Source organism: Balaenoptera borealis, assembly GCF_965194805.1.
Source record: "Balaenoptera borealis genome assembly, chromosome: 14".
In the NCBI taxonomy this organism is placed as follows: domain Eukaryota; kingdom Metazoa; phylum Chordata; class Mammalia; order Artiodactyla; family Balaenopteridae; genus Balaenoptera; species Balaenoptera borealis.
In genome coordinates this window covers 8,046,407-8,067,826 of record NC_138875.1, presented here as the reverse complement: position 1 = coordinate 8,067,826, position 21,420 = coordinate 8,046,407, and the positions used below count along the sequence as shown (strand labels likewise).

At 35.1% G+C, this 21,420-nt stretch overlaps 1 protein-coding gene and 1 long non-coding RNA gene across 2 annotated transcripts in view; one reads left to right on the top strand and one right to left on the bottom strand.

The window, feature by feature from the left end:
• Positions 1-11,346, top strand: part of CCDC102B (coiled-coil domain containing 102B) — a 229,421-nt gene extending 218,075 nt beyond the window's left edge. The window contains 1 exon segment of the mRNA XM_082355242.1: positions 9,610-11,346. Within this exon segment, the coding sequence (XP_082211368.1) occupies positions 9,610-9,717 (108 nt within the window). The 3' untranslated portion in view covers positions 9,718-11,346.
• Positions 1,656-9,616, bottom strand: LOC309611199. Its single transcript, XR_014234385.1, has 2 exons — positions 9,002-9,616; positions 1,656-4,589 (listed from the first exon to the last, which is right to left on the bottom strand). It is a non-coding gene; the product is annotated as an uncharacterized lncRNA (long non-coding RNA).
• Positions 11,347-21,420: the final 10,074 nt, after the last annotated feature.

Below are 21,420 nucleotides of genomic sequence, written 5' to 3'. Positions count from 1 at the left end.
ATCAAGTGATACTATTATTTAAGATAACATTCTTAATAGCTCTGGAATCCTTGGATATATTCAATTGGCTTAATTCTATTGTAGATACCCTAGAATTAATTTTGATTTGGCTTAATATATAAATATCATAGCAACTGAAATATATGCCATATTTACTCTTATTGTGTTTATTTTAATGTCTTTATTGAGATCTAATTCATATACACTTTTAAAGTGTTCAATTCATTGGTTTCTAGTAAAATAGAGTTGTCCCACAATTACTACAATTTAAGTTTAAAACATTTTTTGTTATCTCAAAAAAGAAAACACAAACCCATTATCAGTCATTCCCCATTCTCCCTATACCCCCAGCCCTTGGCAACCACTAGCCTACTTTCTATCTCTGTGGAGTTACCTATTTTAGAATAGGTAACTCCTATTCTATAGATTCTATATTCTATAGAATCATAGAATATATGGCCTTTTGTGACTGGCTTCTTTCACTTAGTATAGTGTCTTCAAGGTTCATCTGTATTGTAGCATGGATCAATACTTCATTCTTTGTATGGCTGAATAATAGTGCATTGCATGGATGTACCACATTTTTTCTTCATTTTTCAGTTGATGAGTAGTTGGGTTGTTACACTCCTTGTCTACTATGAATAATGCTGTTATGAACACTCATTTACAAGCTTTGTGTAGATGTATGTTTTTATTTCCCTTGGATTGCTGGATCATATGGTAACTATGTTAACTTTTTTTTTAATTGGGGTATAGGTGTTTTACAATGTTGTGTAAGTTTCTATCGTACAGTGAAGTGGAATTCCCTGTGCTATATAGCAGGTTCTCATTAGTTATCTATTTTATACATATTGGTGTATATATATCAATCCCAATCTTCCAATTCATCCCACGCCCCCCTTCCCCCTTTGGTGTCCAAATGTTCATTGTCTATGTTTGTGTCTCTATTTCTGCCTTGCACCAAACTCTTTTCCACAGTGGCTGTACCATTTTACATTCTCACAAGCAATGTTTGAGGGTTCCAATTTCTCTGCATTCTCACCACCACTTGTCAGAGTTCATCTTTTTTATTACAGCCAACCTCGTGGAGGTGAAGTGGTACCTTATTGTGGTTTTGATTTGAATTTCCTTAATGACTAATAATGCTAATCTTGTTTTCATGTACTAATTGGCTATTTGTATATTTTCTTGGGAACAACTTATTCAGATTCTTTGTCCATTTTTTAAAAAATATTGTTTTTTTTTGTATATTCTGGATATAAATCCCTACTCAAATACATGATTTGCAAATATTTTCTCTCATTACATATATGTCTTTTCAACCTCTTGATAGTTTCATTTGAAGCATAAAACTTTTAGAAATAATTTTAAACAAGTCCAATTTGTTTATTTTTTCTTTTGTTGCTTGTGCTCTGCTGTTTTGTGTAAAAAACATTGACTATTTCAATGTCATGAAGATTTACTCCCGTGTTTTCTTAGAGTTTTATAGTTTTAGATATATTTAGGTCTATGATTCATTTTGAGTTAATTTTTATAAATGAGGTGAGCATAATTCAAAATTATGCTTGTGGATATCTAATTGTCCTGGAACTATTTGTTGAAAAGATAATTCTTTGCCTCACTGAAGTATCTTGACACCCATATCAAAATCCAGCTAACCCTGGACTCTTGATAGACATTTAGGTCAATGGAATAAAAGTGTATCCTTCTGCCAGTAAAGCATTGGCTTGATTACTACAGTTTTAGATAAGTATTGAAATCAGGAAGTGTAAGTTCTCCAGATTTATTCTTCTCTTCTAATTCTTCTGTTCCTGTTTTCATACTTTTGTTATTGCTAAGAATGTTGAGCTTTATTACAGATTTATCCACATGTGTTCCCAAAGAGAAGGAAATACTGGCACTAAAGTACAGCTACTTGGAAAATTATTCTGGGTTGGTTTTTTTGTTTTGTTTTGTTATTGTTTGTTTTGTTTTGGTCACTAAGATGACAATAAAACCTTTGGGAATGTAATTTTTATCATTCATTCACTGTAAGGTCCACTTAGAGAAAACTGTCTCCAGGTTTCCCAAAATATAGTTTCCTTAAAATGGGAATCTCTCAAATCTGAACCATGTGTCATTCTTTATCGAATTACTCAGTTGAACCATTCACTTAAAAGCAAACTTATTCCTTTTGCTCTGAAGAATTTAATTCTGTCATTCACCTGAGATATAGTAGTTTCATTAACCCTGTATCTATAATAATTGCATTATTATTAGCTTATAATAATGTTACCTTAGCTCATTAGAAAATTTATAGTTTAGTAAATTATTTCAGCAATTACATTTATGCCCTGCTTATTACTTGTTTAACATTTCTTAAACATTTTAACAATTGTCTGGTAGGCAATAAATCTACTCACTTTACGTGGAAAGTACTTGGAAGAAATTTAGTAGCCAGTTTCATGAAAGGCCTGTGAAATTCAGTGACATATGTATTTAAAAAGAAGGCCAGTAAGGAAACTAATAAATAATTCTGGTAAATCACACCTATTATCATGGATTATAAGACCACAGAACATTTAGTATTCTGTTAAAATGAGATCACATTTTAATTTTGAATACCTTAGTAAGAATTAGCTGGTGTCACTGAATATAAATCATCCAATAATTTCCATATAGGTAGCAATAAGATATTATATTTAATAACTTGAAGTTAATTCTGACATTGAAATATATGTAGAATCATGTAACACATGCTATATACTTAGCAAACTTCTCAAAAGGCAACCACTTTCCATCAGAGATCACCAGGAAGTTTTAGTAAAATGTTCCTGTTGATTTTAATGATTTTTTTTTTTTTTAGGTGACGAGCATATTGTGGTATAATCCTTAATGAAATGGTTCCGAATATTTCAGTTCCAATTAAAAATATCTGGAAAATTAGTCTGTACTAATTATTTAAAGTCAGCAAGTTGTCATGCTCACTTATTCCTTACAAAGGCTCTACATTACATGAGTTGGGTTTAGGGAATTTGTGAACAGGACACTTATCTGAATTTGTGCCATCTTTCCTCATTACCTTAATCAAATTCCAAACTGCAGAGATTATAAAGACACCCCACTGTGGATGCCCTAGAGCAGAGTTGGAGCAGGTTGGCCAGAAAGAGTTGCCAGAAAACCCAATGCTAAACATGTCACTTCAATTTCTGTGACATGGGTCCCGCTCAATTGCTAATGGAAAGATGTATCAAAACTGATTATCAATGGTTTCTAGCTAGATTTAGGTAAGGATGTATGTAATAAAAATAAAAATGGGTTTATGTGCTATTGTCTGCATCACCTAACAGGCTTTCTTTTTCTAGTCTTTCCTTTATGTCATTTTATTTTCCTTTCTTTTCAATGATGGAGATTAACATTTTCCAGGAATTGCAAGTCCTTTTTAGCTGAAGTCGTTGTCTCCATACTACCAAGTCGTAGATGATAGCTGGACCTTATTATACTGCCAGTTTGATCAGATTATAATACATGGTGTAAACATTTTTCTTGAATCATAAATTTTTGGGAATCTACCCAGATTTCAGCCAGACTGGCCAGGGCCTGACCAGAGTAGCAGTAGGAACAAAGCAATTATTCTGTGCTCAACAGTAAGTATTGAACTGAATTTATCTGGCATATGAAAGTTTTAGGATACTATGGATATAGAATTTGCAAATTATGGTCTTCTTTCTTGGCAAAGATATTTAACAAAAGTGGAAGGGCATCTGTTGCTTTAGCCTACCCAACATTAATTTATTCTTTTTTTTAAACATGCAAAGACTATTCTAAGCACTTGAAATCTATACATGAATAAAATGAATATCCCTTCTGCATGGAATTCGCATTCCAGTGGAGAGAGACGGAGACAATTTATATATAAATCATACGACTGCTGGAAAAAAAATTGATGTTCTTGCTTTGGGTATAGGTTGCAATGTTAAATATGGTGTCAGATTTGAATAAATACATGGAAGATGTTAATGAAAGTTAATCATTCAGATAACTGTTGAAAGAAGGTTCCAGGCAGAAGGAACAGTCAATACAAAGCCCCTGATGGGAAGGATCAAGTAGAGAAAGAAACAGGAAGATATATGAGAGAGTACCGTGTACTTTTTAAAAATTTTATTTTTGGCTGTGTTAGGTCTTTGTTGCTGCGCGTGGGCTTTTCTCTAATTGCAGTGAGCGGGGGCTACTCTTCGTTGCGGTGCGTGGGCTTCTCATTGTGGTGGCTTCTTTTGTTGCAGAGCACGTGCTCTAGGCGCGCGGGCTTCAGTAGTTGTGGCTCACGGGCTCTAGAGCGCAGGCTCAGTAGTTGTGGCGCACGGGCTTAGTTGCTCCACGGCATGTGGGATCTTCCTGTACCAGGGCTCGAACCCGTGTCCCCTGCATTGGCAGGTGGATTCCTAACCACTTCGCCGCCTGGGAAGTCCCAGCACCGTGTATTGATGAAACTGTGTGTGTCCTTGAGTAGGTGAACGAGCATGGGATCTGGTGCACAAGTGGGAACAGGGAAAGTTAAAGTCAGTGTGTGTGTGTGCGCGTATCTGCAGCACTTTCAAGAAGCTCACAGCCTGTGAGAGAGAGAGATGATGACTATTATAATTTAGTTTGATAACTTTAAGATCAAGGGTAAAGGTAAACAACAGAGATAGCAGAGTATTTGTTTTGAATGTGAAGAGGCTTTTATTTGCTTTTCACAACCTAAATGCCTAAGAATACACTAAATGTCACAAGACCTTCATCAACAGTTCATTCCTTACTTAATATCAGAATTTATAACTGTGAATGAGGAAAATAAAAACTTTTCTTCACTTTTATTTTTTTATTTGGTAAAGATTTTGGTTTCTTAAATTTAAAATATTTTTTTTTGCTTTTTAAAAAATTTTATATTAGAGTATATTTGACTTAAATGTTGTGTTTCTGGTGTACAGCAAAGTAGTTCAGTTATACATATATCTATTCTTCTTCAGATTCTTTTCCCATATAGGTTATTACAGAGTACTGAGTAGAGTTCCCTGTGCTATACAGTAGGTCCTTTTTGATTATCTATTTTATATGTAATAGTGTGTATATGTTAATCCCAACCTCCTAATTTATCCCTCCTTCTGATGTTAGACCCCCAGACTGGGGAGCCTGACACGGGGCTCAGACCTCTCACTCCTGTGGGAGAATCTGTGTGATATAATTATTTTCCAGCCTGTGGGTCACCCACCCGGCGGGTATGGGATTTGATTGTATCATGAATGCACGCCTCCTGCCATCTCGTTGTGGCTTCTTCTCTGCCTGTAGAAGTAGAGTATCTTTTCTGGCAGGTTCCAGTCCTTTTTTGTCAACGGTTATTCAGCAGTTAGTTGTGATTTGGGTGTTTTTGTGAGAGGAGGTGAGCTCAGGTCCTTCTACTCCACCATTTTGTCTGGGGATTGGAAAATAAAAACTTACTTTGTTCCAGATCAGCCTTGACCAGTGCATGTGGCCTTGGGTCCCTCTTAGGGAAGGATGGACCTTTGCCTTTACTCCAGTCCTATTTGTTCTTAAAGGTTTTAAGGAAAGAGAGGCACTTTTGAAGGCACTGGGTCAACACCAATCCAAACAGCACAGACCTCTAAGAGAGGATCCAGATTCTCTTGGTCCCTTTCCTATTTGTCCAAATTAATGCTAGAGCTGGTGGAGTATCTTCCCACCAGTAGTAAAGGGTCACTCTCCCTATGCCCTTCTTCTCCACAGACCTGGCTGCAGTTAGGGCCTGCAGATTCCTCTCCTTCACCCTCCTCGGAATCTATTCTATCTTCCCCTCCACCTGCCAGGACCTTCCGACTCCATGGCTCTGTGGCTGCATCCACTGCAGCCCGCCTAAGCTCAATAACAGAGAATTTAAGAAAAGCTACATCATTTGGGCCAGGGTAATTGTACTGACCTCTACTCAGTGTGTTCCAAGGGCCAGCAGCATCAGTACCACCTGGCAACTTGAGAAATGGAAAACTCATGAACCCTGCTTGACACCCACTGAATCATTATTGGCATTTTAACAAGATCCTAAGGTGATTTATAGAGTATTAAAGTTTAAGAAGCCTGTTTTAAAGGATTTTAGGAGTAGAGTCGTGGTCTATTCCATAGAGAAGAGAGAATGTGAGCAAAGGCATGGGAAAAGAAATAAAATGAGCACCATGACTGCCACCAAACCCACCCTGTTGTGGGCTAAAAAATACAAAGAGTTCAGGGCTCCTGGAGAACAAAATAAAACCTGGGATTACCCTGGTAGGTAATATGAGAGAGAAAATGAGAGGAGGGTTTATGTGCTCATCTGGGCACTGGGAGCTCTTGAGGGGTCTGTCAAGTGGGGAGATAAGATCAGAATTGGATGTTAGCCAAGTCTTCGAGGTGAGGTCTGAATTACACCTTGGGCATTTTCCATTGCATTTTCAACATCCTTAACACAAATTTAGAAAATATAACACTTCCACCAGTATTTTGTATCACTTTGGTTTTTTCTTTGTATGCTATTTTGCATAACAAATGTCACGCATTACTCACAATATTGTGAGTCTTTTTTCCAAAGTTAAATATCATAAAATAGCATTATGAATTCTAATTAAACATTTTAATGTCTGCAGAATGTTCTGTCAGAGTGATGGACTATAATTAAACATAAAACTTTCAGTAATCAGGTCAGTTTGACTTTTTCATGAACATAATGAAAAATATTTGTGCAAAAAGAGCTTTTAGGTGTCTGATATTATTTTTCAGACATTTCAATACATGAATTTTTAAAAATATGAATGTTAAAACTTTTGGTATACATTTCCAAAATGCATTACAAAATTTATTTACTCCAGTTATTCCAATTTCAAATATAATAAATAACAAGTATCATATTCTACTTAAACTCTGTTGTTCTTATAGTGTACCAAAATATTCCTTAAATATCTAATAATACCCGTCTGTAATTAAGCTTTCCAAGTAGTTACCATATATCCCATATTGGTATTCCTATATTAAAATCCCAAGTGATAGAAAAGCTGAAAATTTATAAATTGAAGAAAAAGTACAAAAAGATAACATTTCTCATTCATTAAATAAATGATTTGGGAACTGCCCTTGGTAATGCCAAATAGGTGGGTTTTTTCCAAGTAGATATTTGAAAGAAAATGAAAATGTGAAATAATCTGACATTCCAGAATAATTAGTCAATCATTATTAGCCTATTACCTTATTCTTCTAATTTTTATCCTGATAGAAAATTAATCTTTAATGAGGCATGAACGTTGAGCATCCTGATTTCTCCCCAAATAATGAAATTGGATGCAAGACTGTATCTGAAGAAGCAAAATTAGTCTGGATGCCTGGCCTACAAGAATTTTATAAGCACTTTTAAGTAATATATATAGACATGTTTGTACTTTAATATTTTTGTAACATTTATCTAGCAAAATAGACAACACTTGATTTGAATAACTTGATGTAAAATATAATGATTAAATCCAACATAAGCTTATTAAAAAATACATGTAGAATACCTGTAAAAAAAATTTCTGGTTCAACATTTATCTATAAACTAGGAAAAGTGAGGTCCACAAAAACCTGCACAGGTTAGATAAGGGAGAACTTTGATGGTAAGAAAGTAAACTTGGATTATGTATATAAAAGTAATTCTGTTAGGTGTATATATAAACTTAAGAATTGTGGATGTCAAAAAATGTGTGTATTAATAAAAATGTCTGAAAGTTTGACATCCAGAAATAAAAATAATATTTGAGAGTTAATTGATGAAAAGCGTTTATAGAATGGTGAGGGTATGAAGAGAAATAGCTTTTTTCACCTGGAAAATAATAATGCCAACTCAACTCTATATAATTCTTTCTAATGTTTAAAATTATTTAACTTGAATAACACTGGCCAAGGGATCAGAGAATTGGGATTCGTTTTCATATTTAGCAGTAATTTGACTTTGCACAAGGTGAGGAAGATTTGATTATCCTTACAATTTTATTAAATACTGAAATTATTAACCTTATTTTACTATAGTGCCATAGCTCAGCAGTCTGCTTGGAGAGGCAAGATTTTTGTCTTGAAGCTGCATATGCATGGTAATTTCCACAAGATTTTGAAATATTCAATTGGAGGAATATGGTTGCTAGATATTGGTTGTGAGGAAGAGAAAGACACTAAAACCTACCCCATGGAACCTCCACTCAGGCTAAACAACTTGGCAACTTAATTAAACACCTATTGAAATGTGTTTATATATAGAAAAAATAAAATTGGAGATCTACCTCACATCATGTACAAAAATTAACTCCATCTTGATCTAGGACTTAAATGACAAATACAAATCTTTAACAAATTTTAGTTGAAAATAAATACTTCTCTAAGCTTTGAATGGGGAAGTACTTTTATTAAATACATCCTAACTGTAAAAAAAAGTTGATAAATTTTGCTTAATAAAATGACTATTATTCATCCAAAGGGCTCTTAAATAAAATGGAAAAAATAAGTTATAAACTTGATAACACTTGGTGAAGATACTTGGAACACTTATAACTGACAAAGGGTTAGTATCGAGTTTATAACATAAACATGTACAGATAAAAAAGAAAAGAGCGAGCTCCAAATAGAGTAATGAGCAGAAGACCTGAACAGGAACAAAAGAAGAAAATCATTGAGCCAATAAAAATATAAAGAGATATCAACCATAATTTATTGATCAAGGATTGGCAAAAGTTTTAATATCTCACACCACCAAGTGTTGGCGAAGATATGCTCAAACAGGATCCCATCTAACTGACTTTGGGAGGTAAGTTAGTTAGTAAATCATTTTTGGGAGACATTTTAGCATTATCTTGAAGAATTAAACATTAAAAAATATAACTTGGCAATTCTCCTCCTACGTATGTCTGTCTCCAGAGACTACTTTGCACATATGCATCAGGAGATCTACACAAGAGTGTTCAGAGCAGCTCAAGCCTGCACACAGTCTAATACTTACGGACAGGAGGGTGGTGTACTGTCATGGCACCATCATACAGTACGATCTGGTAAACCAGAACAAAGAGGCTACAGAGAGTCACCAATACGGATGAGTCTCAGCAGTTGAATTAAAAAAGAAAGTATTAGAAGATTACATAGAGCATAAATACCCATTTTTTTATGTTTAAGTTAAAAACAAATAAAAGAATACATTTTAAAGAATACGTCTATTTGTACCATCATGTGTGTGTGTCTATATAAGTGTACACATATACACTTAGCATATGTATATGCAAACATATACACTATACTTAAATATATATATAAATACACACATGCAAATATGTAAAACTATTTTCAAAATCTTGAGAATAAGGTAGGAGAGCCCAGGTTAGAAATGGGGGAGGAGTGCCTAGATAGAAAAGATTTTGTCAAATTCTAGACTCCATGTAGATGTTTATTTTATTATTGAGTATACGAACTAATTCTATAATTAAAAATAAGTATTCCTACACATTCATGTATATATACCAAAAAAGAATGTGTCATGCAAAACAGAGCTTGCTTTTAAAAGGATTTTCTTATTTCAATCATCTTACCTTGAAGCATTTTCTATTTTGCTTTCAGCTTGATGATTTTCTGAATCAGATCCATAAGCTCCAGAGATCTTTGGATGAACAGAAAGAAACAAATGAAAACTTGGAAATTAAACTCAGGCACTTACAAAACTGGTAATTATTTCACAAAGTATGTCAAATTCAAGATCAAGATCTTAGATAGGGAAATCTTGATGTCCTTTTTTTCTCGTATTTTCTTAACAAAAATAATGTTATAGATATTTAAGTAGAAATATTAAAAGAAACTTACAGGTACTCAGTACTTAAATTTATGGGCTTCTTGGCTCTTATTGTTTTTTCCCCCCAATAAATGTTACATGTTATGATAAAGACAATTTAAATATCATTTAAAAGCAACTCTAGTTCTAAAGGTGTAAAATTTCTGAAAGGCAAAAGGAGCTTTCAGAATACATTTCACATAAACTGAAAGAGTTATAATACCTGCAAGAAAATAGAAGTTGTAAACAATACAATTTGCTGGGTAGTTGATAAGAGAATCACTGTACTTAAGAAAAAGTAACGGTTTAAGTAATTGATAGACATTAAACACATATTCACAATCTATGTGGTAAGGGTGGCATGTTGTGTGAAAAATGTTTTCACCCCAGAGAGGTAACAATAAATTTGGTATAATTCTTCATACAAGGCAAAAGTGGACAGAGGTGTCAAACAAACACTATAATTTGCATTATAAAGAGACTGAAGGAGCAAGCTAAGATTTGCACTCCAATTGATATGAATACTCTCAAAGTAATAGATCACCTGTGACTGAAGTTAAGGAAAAGCAACAAGCACCTCAGAAACTAAGAGGGCTTTTGACTTTTATCTGGGTAGACATTTTGCAGTAAAGTCATAGAAAAGCCCTCCAGCACTGGCAAGTACAATAGTATCTAGATATAAATCAGGTGTAAATAAAGCTATGATTTCCTTTGAGTTGGATGAAACAAAAGCAAAGTATAAAATTGTACGTAGAGGAATATTTGAGACCTTTTTATATAGTATAGTTTACTGCTTCATATTTACGTTTAGTTTTTTGAGATAAATAAATTTACCTTAAGAAAAGACCCTATATAATCTTACATAGCTATTTCCAAATGAAGCCTACTTGTAAAATTTAACTCAGTCAATAATATACCTGGTCTTCCTCCTTTCCCATTAGTGGGAATGAAAATTTACTAATCGATTTGTAAGTAAAGCTTCCTCTCATCTGATCATCCAGCTTGTCTCTTTGTAAAAGGCTTCATCATTCACCCAGCCTTCCCTTCCGTGCCTGTGTCTTTCTCTGACTGGTGGGAACTCTAAGGCCTGGGGACAAAGAGGCCCACCAGTGGCCATCCACTGACCATTGCATATGCACTGGTGAAGGGTGTGGGCCCCAGGATGGGCTTTCATCTCAGCCACACCCTTCAAACTTCTCTTAAGCCCTGTCTTAAGTCTTGCTTAGTTCTTAAAAGCAAATTGGCCATAACACTTTTTGTTATCTTTACCTGGAGACAGTTTCTTACTTTGAAACTCCCTTCTCTATTTCCTCTAAAATCTGCTTGAAAAATGAATAATCTCTTTCACTTATTTTTCTCTTAAAAGAAGACATTTCTCAATTTCACATTCTGCCTGAGAATCTTGTTTTTTCGACCCACAGGTTTATTACATGCTTGTTATAGGTTCCATGTTCTCACAGGTGACACTAATGCTAATTGTTGCACCAACGCATAAATGTCTCCCTTTCTCCAGCCTCCAGTGACCATCCTTTCACACCAACAGCTTCCTCACCATCTTTCCATTCTCTAATTGTTGATGTCCCTAAACCAATGCCACCTATTTTGTTATGGCCGCCCCTCACTTCCAGATACCAGTGTCTGAGATCTCTATTGCTGCAAAGTGAATTACCCAAATACTTAATTGCCTAAAACATTTATTGTTTATCACAGTTCTGTGGATTTTCTAGGTTCAGCTGGGTGGTTCTTCTCCTTCACATAGAGGTGGCAGGGTTACTCATGCATCTGCATTCCACAGAGAGCTCTCTGGAATGTCCAAAATGACCTCACTCCTATATCTGATACTTTGGAGTGAGAAATGGCTGTTGCTTGTTGGGCTTCTCCCTTGCCCTGAGGAATCACCCTGGGGAGTCACACAGTGCCCCTTCCTTCAGATTCTATTGGTCAGAGTCTATGGCAGGTCACTAGGCCATCCCAGGTTCAAGAGTTGAGGAGATTGACCCCATGGCTTTATGGAAGGAACCATATGTGCACATAGGGACATGCTAGACGTTGTTGCCATCATTTTTGCAGACAAGTCAGATACCACGAATGCAGCAACTTTTGATTAGACTTCACTCCTACCTATATTCCTCAGGCTAAATCAGAAGATAAGCTTTGCTATTTATTATTTCTGTGACCTTGAGCATGTTACTTATAGTAGAACTATATAACACCCCCTTAAAGACTGAATAAAATAATGTCATGTGCTGTGTCAGATGTTTCTTACACATTAATAAATATGCAGCAAATATTAGTTTATTCATCTCACTCTACTTTTTAAGAGGCAATTTCCTTCAGAGAAAATATTTAGAAAGAAAATTTTTGTGCAAAAAAGAAAATATATTTTAAAGAAGTCTTGGAAATGCCTCCCAGAAAAATTTTAAAAAGTAATACTACTTGCCCTTGACTTCAACTACATAAACCTATAACCTCCTATTGGGTATGTTTTCTTACCTGTTTTGAAATCTCTAAGATTATTCACATTTTTACTAAACAGCATTTTATAATAATAATCCTGACAGTACACACCTTAAACTCCCGTATGTTAGACTAAAAAATGTCAGGAACACAATACTGTGATATAAAAAGATAGGCACTAACCCATAAAATAAACGACAGAAATTTTTCACTTTAAACATTGTTATCTGTCATTTTAACGAAAATATTGTAAATATTAGAAAACTCTAATAAACTGAAATCTAAATATTTTCATAAATTAGAATACTCATAACCACATTAATGAAGAAACCCCAATGCTGTCTTAAAAATACCCCTTTGCACCAGTTTCAAATATAAACATTTTAAAATAGAACTATAGTCACTTAAGCATAGTTTATATTGAACACCCTAAAGAAATGATATCACAGTGGGGAATGTTTAGTATTATATTGCAAAGTGCCACCTATTTATGCCAAATATGAAATGATATATACAGAAAATATAATTCCTATCTTATGGCACTGCTCTTACAGAGGTTTATAAAAAATGCATGGAAGAAATGAGCTGTTAGCTGATTTTAAATCAAACTAATGAAGATATGGTACTGTCTACATATCCCAAGAGCAGCTGTTACACAGACTTCAAAGATCAGTGTCGAGCTAACATATACATTGTGCACGTTTCCCTCCAAAATGCAAAGACCTTCTGTGTGCCCCCTGGCCTGGCCCTCACTTACTCCTACGAATAAAACTGTAGTCTGTGATTGGTGTGGGGAATTAAATGACCTCCAAAGCATTCTCACCTTGGTAGGCGTACTGCTGTCTTCACTGTGGCTGAACTTCGGGTACATCATACCTAATGCAGTGGAAAGCATGAGAATGGTTATTTTTAATCTTAATATATTTTCATCTTGTTGGCATGATCCATTTCTAAAGAAGTACACATCATATTTTTCTCCCTTTTATATATTGTTGTGAAGACAGTAATGTTTTCTGAAATCACCTCCAAGTATCTGGTTTCTGTATCTTCAGATGAAGGTTAAAATTTATATTCATCTGGGAACATAACTAATGAAGGAACATTTGAAAATTTCTGCTCTCATTGAGGATGATTCTGCTGGCTAGAAAAGAGTAATTTTTAAAGATGTGTTCATACATCTATATGCACTGTGTCCACCAAAGAAACTAAAACACTACAAAGACTTAATTTTTTCTGCAACAACAGCTTTGGCAAGTTTAACTAGGAAGACAGTTTGTATACTGAATGTAATATTGTTCTTATTTGAACATATCTCATCTTTGAATGAATGTATTCTACTGGGAAAAAATACTCCTGAGTCCATCTTCAACCATAATTATTAGAGTGAGGTATCAATCTTTGGCAACAAGTAATGTGAAAGAGATCTGTCCTATTCAGTAGCCACACTGATGCCTCAGATAAAGAAACAGAGAAACAGCAAGTATCAAATTCTACATTATTTTCTGTTAGAAGTAGAAATAAACACTTGTTCTAAAGAGAATGTAATCAGGAAAAATTTTAAAGAATAAGTCACATAATAAAACACAGTGATATAAGAAAGGGCTGCTGGGAATGGCCATCATCAAAAAATCTACAAACAATAAATGCTGGAGAGGGTGTGGAGAAAAGGGAACACTCTTGCACTGTTGGTGGGAATGTAAATTGATACAGCCACTATGGAGAACAGTATGGAGGTTCCTTAAAAAACTAAAAATAGAACTACCATACGACCCAGCAATCCCACTACTGGGCATATACCCTGAGAAAACCATAATTCAAAAAGGAACATGTACCACAATGTTCATTGCAGCTCTATTTACAATAGCCGGGACAAGGAAGACACCTAAGTGTCCATCGACAGATGAATGGATAAAGAATATGTGGCACATATATACAATGGAATATTACTCAGCCATAAAAAGAAACAAAATTGAGTTATTTGTAGTGAGGTGGATGGACCTAGAGTCTGTCATACAGAGCAAAGTAAGTCAGAAAGAGAAAAACAAATACCGTATGCTAACACGTACATATGGAATCTAAAAAAAAAAAAGGTTCTGAAGAACCTAGGGCAGGACAGGAATAAAGACACAGACTCAGAGAATGGACTTGAGGACACAGGGAGGGGGAAAGGTAAGCTGGGATGAAGTGAGAGAGTAGCATTGACATATATACACTACCAAATAGATAGATAGTGGGAAGCAGCTGCATGGCACAGGGAGACCAGCTAGGTGCTTTGCGACTACCTAGAGGGGTGGGATAAGGAAGGTGGGAGGGAGACGCAAGAGGGAGGGGATATGGGGATATGAATAGCTGATTCATTTTGTTATACAGCAGAAACTAACACAACACCGTAAAGCAATTATACTCCAATAAAGATGTTAAAAAAAAAAGAAACATCAGTAATAAAAGTAAAAATTTCAAAGAAAAAAAAAAGAAAGGGCTGCTGGAATGCAAATGTAATATTAACATTGGATTTCATTTTTTTGGCCTATAGGCACTATCTTACCTGCTTTATGAGATAGAAATTAGACTCTCCACTTCACAGGTGAGAAACAGTGGCTTCAATGAATACATGACTTAAGTGTCATATGCAAGTCTGTGGATTGGAAAAGACCTTTCACTTTAGACCTGCCAGAATTACAGGGGAGAGGGTTGGAAACTGTCAGACATGCATAAGACATTTAAGCAATTCATCTGATCCTTTGAAGTGTCTGTTTTCTCATCTGTAAAATGGAGTTAACAATGCCTGTTTAACCTAACCTATCACTTAAAAGAATTAGAAAAAGAAGAACAAACAAAACCTAAAGTCAGCAGAATGAAGGAAATAATAAAGATCAGAGAGGAAATAGAGATTTAAAAATAGAAAATAAATTAATAAAACCAAGGGCTGTTTCTTTGAAAGGAGAAACAAGATTGACAAACCTCTGGCCAGACTCACCGAGGAGAAAAGAGAGAGAGAAACCAAATAAACAACATAAGAAATAAAAAAGGAGACATAACAACTGATACTGCAGAAATACAAAAAACCACAAGGGAATAATATGAACAAAATTCAACAACCTAGAAGAAATGGACAAGTTTCTAGAAACATACAGCCCACCAAAATTGAATCAAGCAGAAATAGGTAATTTGAACAGACCAATCACTAAAAGTAAAAAAGAATCTGTAGGGCTTCCCTGGTGGCGCAGTGGTTGAGAATCTGCCTGCCAATGAAGGGGACACGGGTTCGAGCCCTGGTCTGGGAAGATCCCACATGCCGCAGAGCAACTAGGCCCGTGAGCCACAATTACTGAGCCTGCGCATCTGGAGCCTGTGCTCTGCAACAAGAGAGGCTGCGATAATGAGAGGCCCACGCACCGCGATGAAGAGTGGCCCCCACTTGCCACAACAAGAGAAGGCTCTCGCACAGAAACGAAGACCCAACACAGCCATAAATAAATAAATAAATAAATAAAAATTTAAAAAAAAAAAAAAAAGAGAGAACCTGTAATTAAAAAACTCCCTACAAACAAAAGTCCAGGACCAAACTTCACAGGTGAATTCACAGGTGAATTCTACCAGACATACAAAGAACTTACACCGATCCTTCTCAAACTCTTCCAAAATATTGAAGAGGAAGGAACATTCCCAAAGACATTCTGTGAAGCCACCATCACCCTGATACCAAAGCCAGACAAAGACATCACCAAAAAAGAAAATTGCAAGGCAATATCTTTGATGAATATAGGTGCAAAAATTCTCAACAAAATATTAGCAAACTGAATCAACAACACATAAGAAAGATCATACACCATGACCAAGTGGGATTCATCTCAAGTTCACAAGGATGGTTCAACACAGGCAAATTAATCAGTATGATACACCACATAAACAAAAGACAAGACAAAAACCACATGATCATCAATAGAGGCAGAAAAAGCATTTGACAAAATTCAACATCCATTCATGATAAAAACCCTTACCAAAGTGGGTAGAGAGGGAGCATATCTCAAGATAATAAAAGCTATTTACAACAAACCCACAGCCAATATAATACTCTGGTGACAAGCTGAAAGCCTTCCCACTAAAATCTGGAACAAGACAAGGATGCCCCTCTCACCTCTTCTATTCCACACAGTCTTGGAGGTCCTAGCCACAGCAATCCGACAAAAAAAAAGAAATAAAGGGTATCCAAATTGGAAGGGAAGAGGTAAAATTGTCATTACATACAGATGATATGATACAATACATAGAAAACCCTAAAGACCCCACACAAAAACTACTAGAACTGATAAACGAGTTCAGCAAGGTAGCTGGATACAAGATTAACATACAGAAATCAGTTGCATTTCTTTATACCAACAATGAAATGTCAGAAAGGAAATGTAAAAAACCAAAAACGTTTTAAAATCACACCCCCAAAAATAAAATACTTAAGAATAAACCTGACCAGGGAGATAAGACTTACATACTGAGAACTGTAAAACATTAATAAAGGAAATTGAAAATGATTCAAAGAAATGGAAAGATATTACATACTCTTGGATTGGAAGAATTAATATTGTTAAAATGGCCACACTACCCAAAGCAGTCTACAGATTTAATGTGATCCCTATCAAATTACCACTGACATTTTTCACAGAACAGAATAATCCTAAAATTCACGTGGAACCATAAAAGACTCAATTGCCAAAGAAATCCTGAAGAAAAAGAACAAAGCAGGAGGCATAACCCTCCCAGACTTCAAACAATATTACAAAGCTAAATTAATCAAAGCAGCATGGTATTGGCACAAAAAAACATATGGATCAATGGAACAGAATACAGAGGACAGAAATAAACCCACACACCTATGGTCAATTAATCTTCAACAAAGGAGGCAAGAATATACAATGGGAAAAAGTCCCTTCAGCAAGTGATGTTGGGAAAGTTGGACAGCCACATGTAAATCAATAAAGTTGGAGCACACCCTCTCACCATACGCAAAAATAAACTCAAAATGGCTTAAAGACTTAAACATAAGACATGACACCATAAAACTCCTAGAAGAGAACATAGGCAAAACATTCTCTGACATAAATCATACCAGTGTTTTCTTCGGTCAGTCTCCCAAGGCCATAGAAATAAAAACAAAAATAAACAAATGGGACCTAATCAAACTTACAAGCTTTTGCACAACAAAGGAAACCATAAACAAAATGAAAATACAACCCACAGAATGGGAGAAAATATTTTCAAATGATGTGACCAACAGAGGCTTAATTTCCAAAATATAAAAACAGCTCATACAACTCAGCAACAACAAAAAAACCCTATCCAAAAATGGGCAGAAGACCTAAATAGACATTTCTCCAAAGAAGACATACAGATGGTCAATAGGCACATGGAAAGATGCTCAACATTGCTAATTATTAGAGAAATGAAGATCAAAATGACAGGTATCATCTCACGCCAGTCAGGATGGCTATCATCAAAAAGTCTACAAATAATAAATGCTGGAGAGGGTGTGGAGAAAAGGGAACCCTGCTACACTGTTGGTGGGAATGTAAGTTGGTGCATCCACTGTGGAAAAACAGTATGGAGGTTCTTCAGAAAACTAAAAATAGAATTACCATATGATCCAGCAATCCCATTCCTGGGCATATATCCAGACAAAACTCTAATCCAAAAAGATACATGCACCCCCTATGTTCATAGCAGCACTATTCACAATAGCCAAGATATGGAAGCAACCTCAATGTCCATCAACAGATGAATGGATAAAGATGTGGTACATATATACAATGAAATACTACTCAGCCACAAAAAAGAATGAAATAATGCCATTTGCAGCAACATGGATGCAACTGGAGATTATCATACTAAGTGAAATAAGTCAGAAAAAGACAAATACCATATGATATCACTTATATGTGGACTCTAAAATATGACACAAATGAACCTACCTATGAAACAGAAACAATCACAGATATAGAGAACAGACTGGTGGTTGCCAAGGGGGAGGGGGTTGGGGGAGGGATGGAGTAGGAGGTTGGGATTAGCAGATGTAAGCTTTTATATGTAGACTGGATAAACAACAAAGTCCTACTGTATAGCACAGGCAACTATATTCAGTATCCTATAAAAAACCATAATGGAAAAGAATATATTAAAAAAGTATGTAACTGAGTCACTTTGATGTATAGCAGTAATTAATACAACATTGTAAATCAGCTATACTTCAATTTAAAAAAAGTTGTGGAAAAAATACATTAAAAAAGTCATGTGAGGGCTTCCCTGGTGGTGCAGTGGTTGAGAATCTGCCTGCCAATGCAGGGGACACGGGTTCGAGCCCTGGTAATGGGAGGATCCCACATGCCGCGGAGCAACTAGGCCCGTGAGCCACAACTACTGAGCCTGCGCGTCTGGAGTCTGTGCTCCGCAACAAGAGAGGCTGCTATAGTGAGAGGCCCGCACACCGCGATGAAGAGTGGGCCCCACTCGCCGCAACTAGTGAAAGCTCTCGTACAGAAACGAAGACCCAACACAGCCAAAAATAAATAAATAAAAGTAAATTTTAAAAAAAAAGTCATGTGAAATTATAATAAATACCCCCCCCAAAAAAACCCCAACAATGCCTATTTAATTATGAGTTTGCAACCATAATTTAGTGTATGCTAACTGTGCCATTTCAAAGAAGGCCAAGATGTTTAAAGATTATTTTATGAGGCTTAAAGATAGATTAAGATGAGAACTACACCAATAAAATGTTTCTCATTGGCCAGGATTTCACTAATAATTTTTTAATTTATTCATTTAATACATTTTTCTTTAATATTTAAATCTGACCATACTTTTCAGTTCTAGTCACCACAAATAAATATAAGAGGATCTTGGGAAGAATGGCAAGGATGAGTAGGTTTCAGAATATTGCCCATAAAGGGATAGTAGAAGGAATTAAGTTTCTGTTACTTTTAACAGTTGCTCCAATTTGACTGTTACCATCAAACAAATTAAATTTTTTTCAGAGAAGGATGCTGGGCAATCCTCTGTAGCAAGAGATGACGAAATAGAAAAATGTGAACTTTAAAAAGACATTTTAACATTAAGCTATAATTTAGGATAAAGAGATAATAGTATTCAGATCTGTAAATTAGAATTTTGTGAATGAACATTTTACTGAACTCTTAGAGGTATGATTAATTCAGTTATGTAAAATCACATTATATAAGTTCTCTTTAGCTTGCTTTTAGGTCTATTTGTTCTCTGTGAATGATTAAGTAATAACTCAGAATATTATGGTTGAGTGGAAATACTGCTTTTATACAAAATCTTTAACTTAATTTCTCTAAGTATGAAATATATTTTGGAGCTAAATTCTCTGATATTAAATGTGACATCTAAGAAGTGACTCTTTCAGTTTAACTGTTGAATAGAATTTAGTACTTTTATATCTTATTTTAATAGAGATTCCTGCAGTGCTATGATGGGATTAAGTTTTCCAGAATCTGACCCATTATTTAGAAAAGGAAAAAAATAATATTTATTTGGAGGCTACAAAATACCTACAGGCATTCACACGTCACAATCCCCCTACTTTGAACCTACACGTTGTACAGACGTTAGTAAGAAAAAATGAGGTAATTTTTGAAAATGTAAGAATGACAATACAATTGACCCTTGAACAACTCTGGGGTTAACCCATGTAATTTATAGCCAGCCCTCTGTATCTGGAGTTCAGCAGCAGCAGTAGCTTCAACCAACCACTGACCCTGTCATTCTATAGTATTCACTACTGAAAAATATCTTTGCACAAGTGGACCCACATAGTTCAAACCTGAGTTGTTCAAGGATCAGTTGTACTTATTCCACACCAAAGGTAGGAATGAGGATAATATCTGTGGCTCTGATAACTCAGTGATTCCAATTATAAGCTGGTGTTTTATCTTAGTAAAACCACCAAAAGGGGCAATAGTTACTACAAGTATTTGGGAACTGGGAGATAGGTCAACAAATGTTGATGACTGCCAGGTAACTTGGTGTTTTTTCATTCCAGAAATTCATCAGAACCTTAAAATAAGTGTGATGTAATACTTAACAGCAGGAATTTCAGAATTGAAAAGCATGAATGCTTTCATAATAGCAGTCTGCATTCCCTGTTGCCAAGACTCACCAACGATAGGATTGTTCTTAGTACACCTGTGCTGAGATTATCAATGGCTGTGACCTGATAGCTTGGCAATGCTGTCAGTGCCCCAATCTCAGAGACTGGAGGAGATCTAGAGGGAAAGTATGAATAACACGGCTTTCAGTAAGATTATATTATTCTACTGACACTTGACCAATGTCAGAAACTTTTACAGTAATCCACTCAAAACTATAGTTAGCCTCTGACGAAGGATTACTAACTCCTCTTGTATGAAATTCCCTTTATGTTTTAAAAATTCAAAGTCTATAATAACTACAAAAAGTAGAAAAGTAATACGCCTTAATTTGACTAAATTCTATTAGGGGATGACAGTGGCATTTGTGATATGTAAGACATCTATAAAATAATGTTGAAAAATTACAAAATAAATTTTATATTTTTTCCTCATTACAACATAATGGAGTTATGATTTTGAACAGAGAGAATGAGTCCATTAGCCCTCTACCTAAGTTTATTTAAATTAGTAACATTAAAATAAATCTGAAAGTAGATACAGAGTTAGATAAAAGTTTTTTAAAAAAGCATCAATAACAAACCATATAAAATTAAGCTTACAAGTAGATTTTAAAGAGAGAACAAAAGTAAATGGTGAAAGTGTTATAAGAAGATGAGAGATTGTTAACATTTGGGGGAAGGCCTTTTTAAGCAAACGTGTATCTCAGAAGTTATAAATTATGACATATTTGATTTCATGAAATTTTAAAATTTATTTTAATCAAAGGCTCATTCCCCAGACCAACTACTTTTAAGTATCTTAGGTGTTTTTCCTGTTACTTATCCTCATGTATCTATATTATATGTTTTTCCTACTATTCTTTTTATATTATCTCTTGAGAACTCATTACTGGATCAAGACTAAACTCTTACATCACCACAACTTCAACCACTCTTTACCTATCTCATCATGCCAATATAGTTTATGCCAAATTTTGCGTCAAAT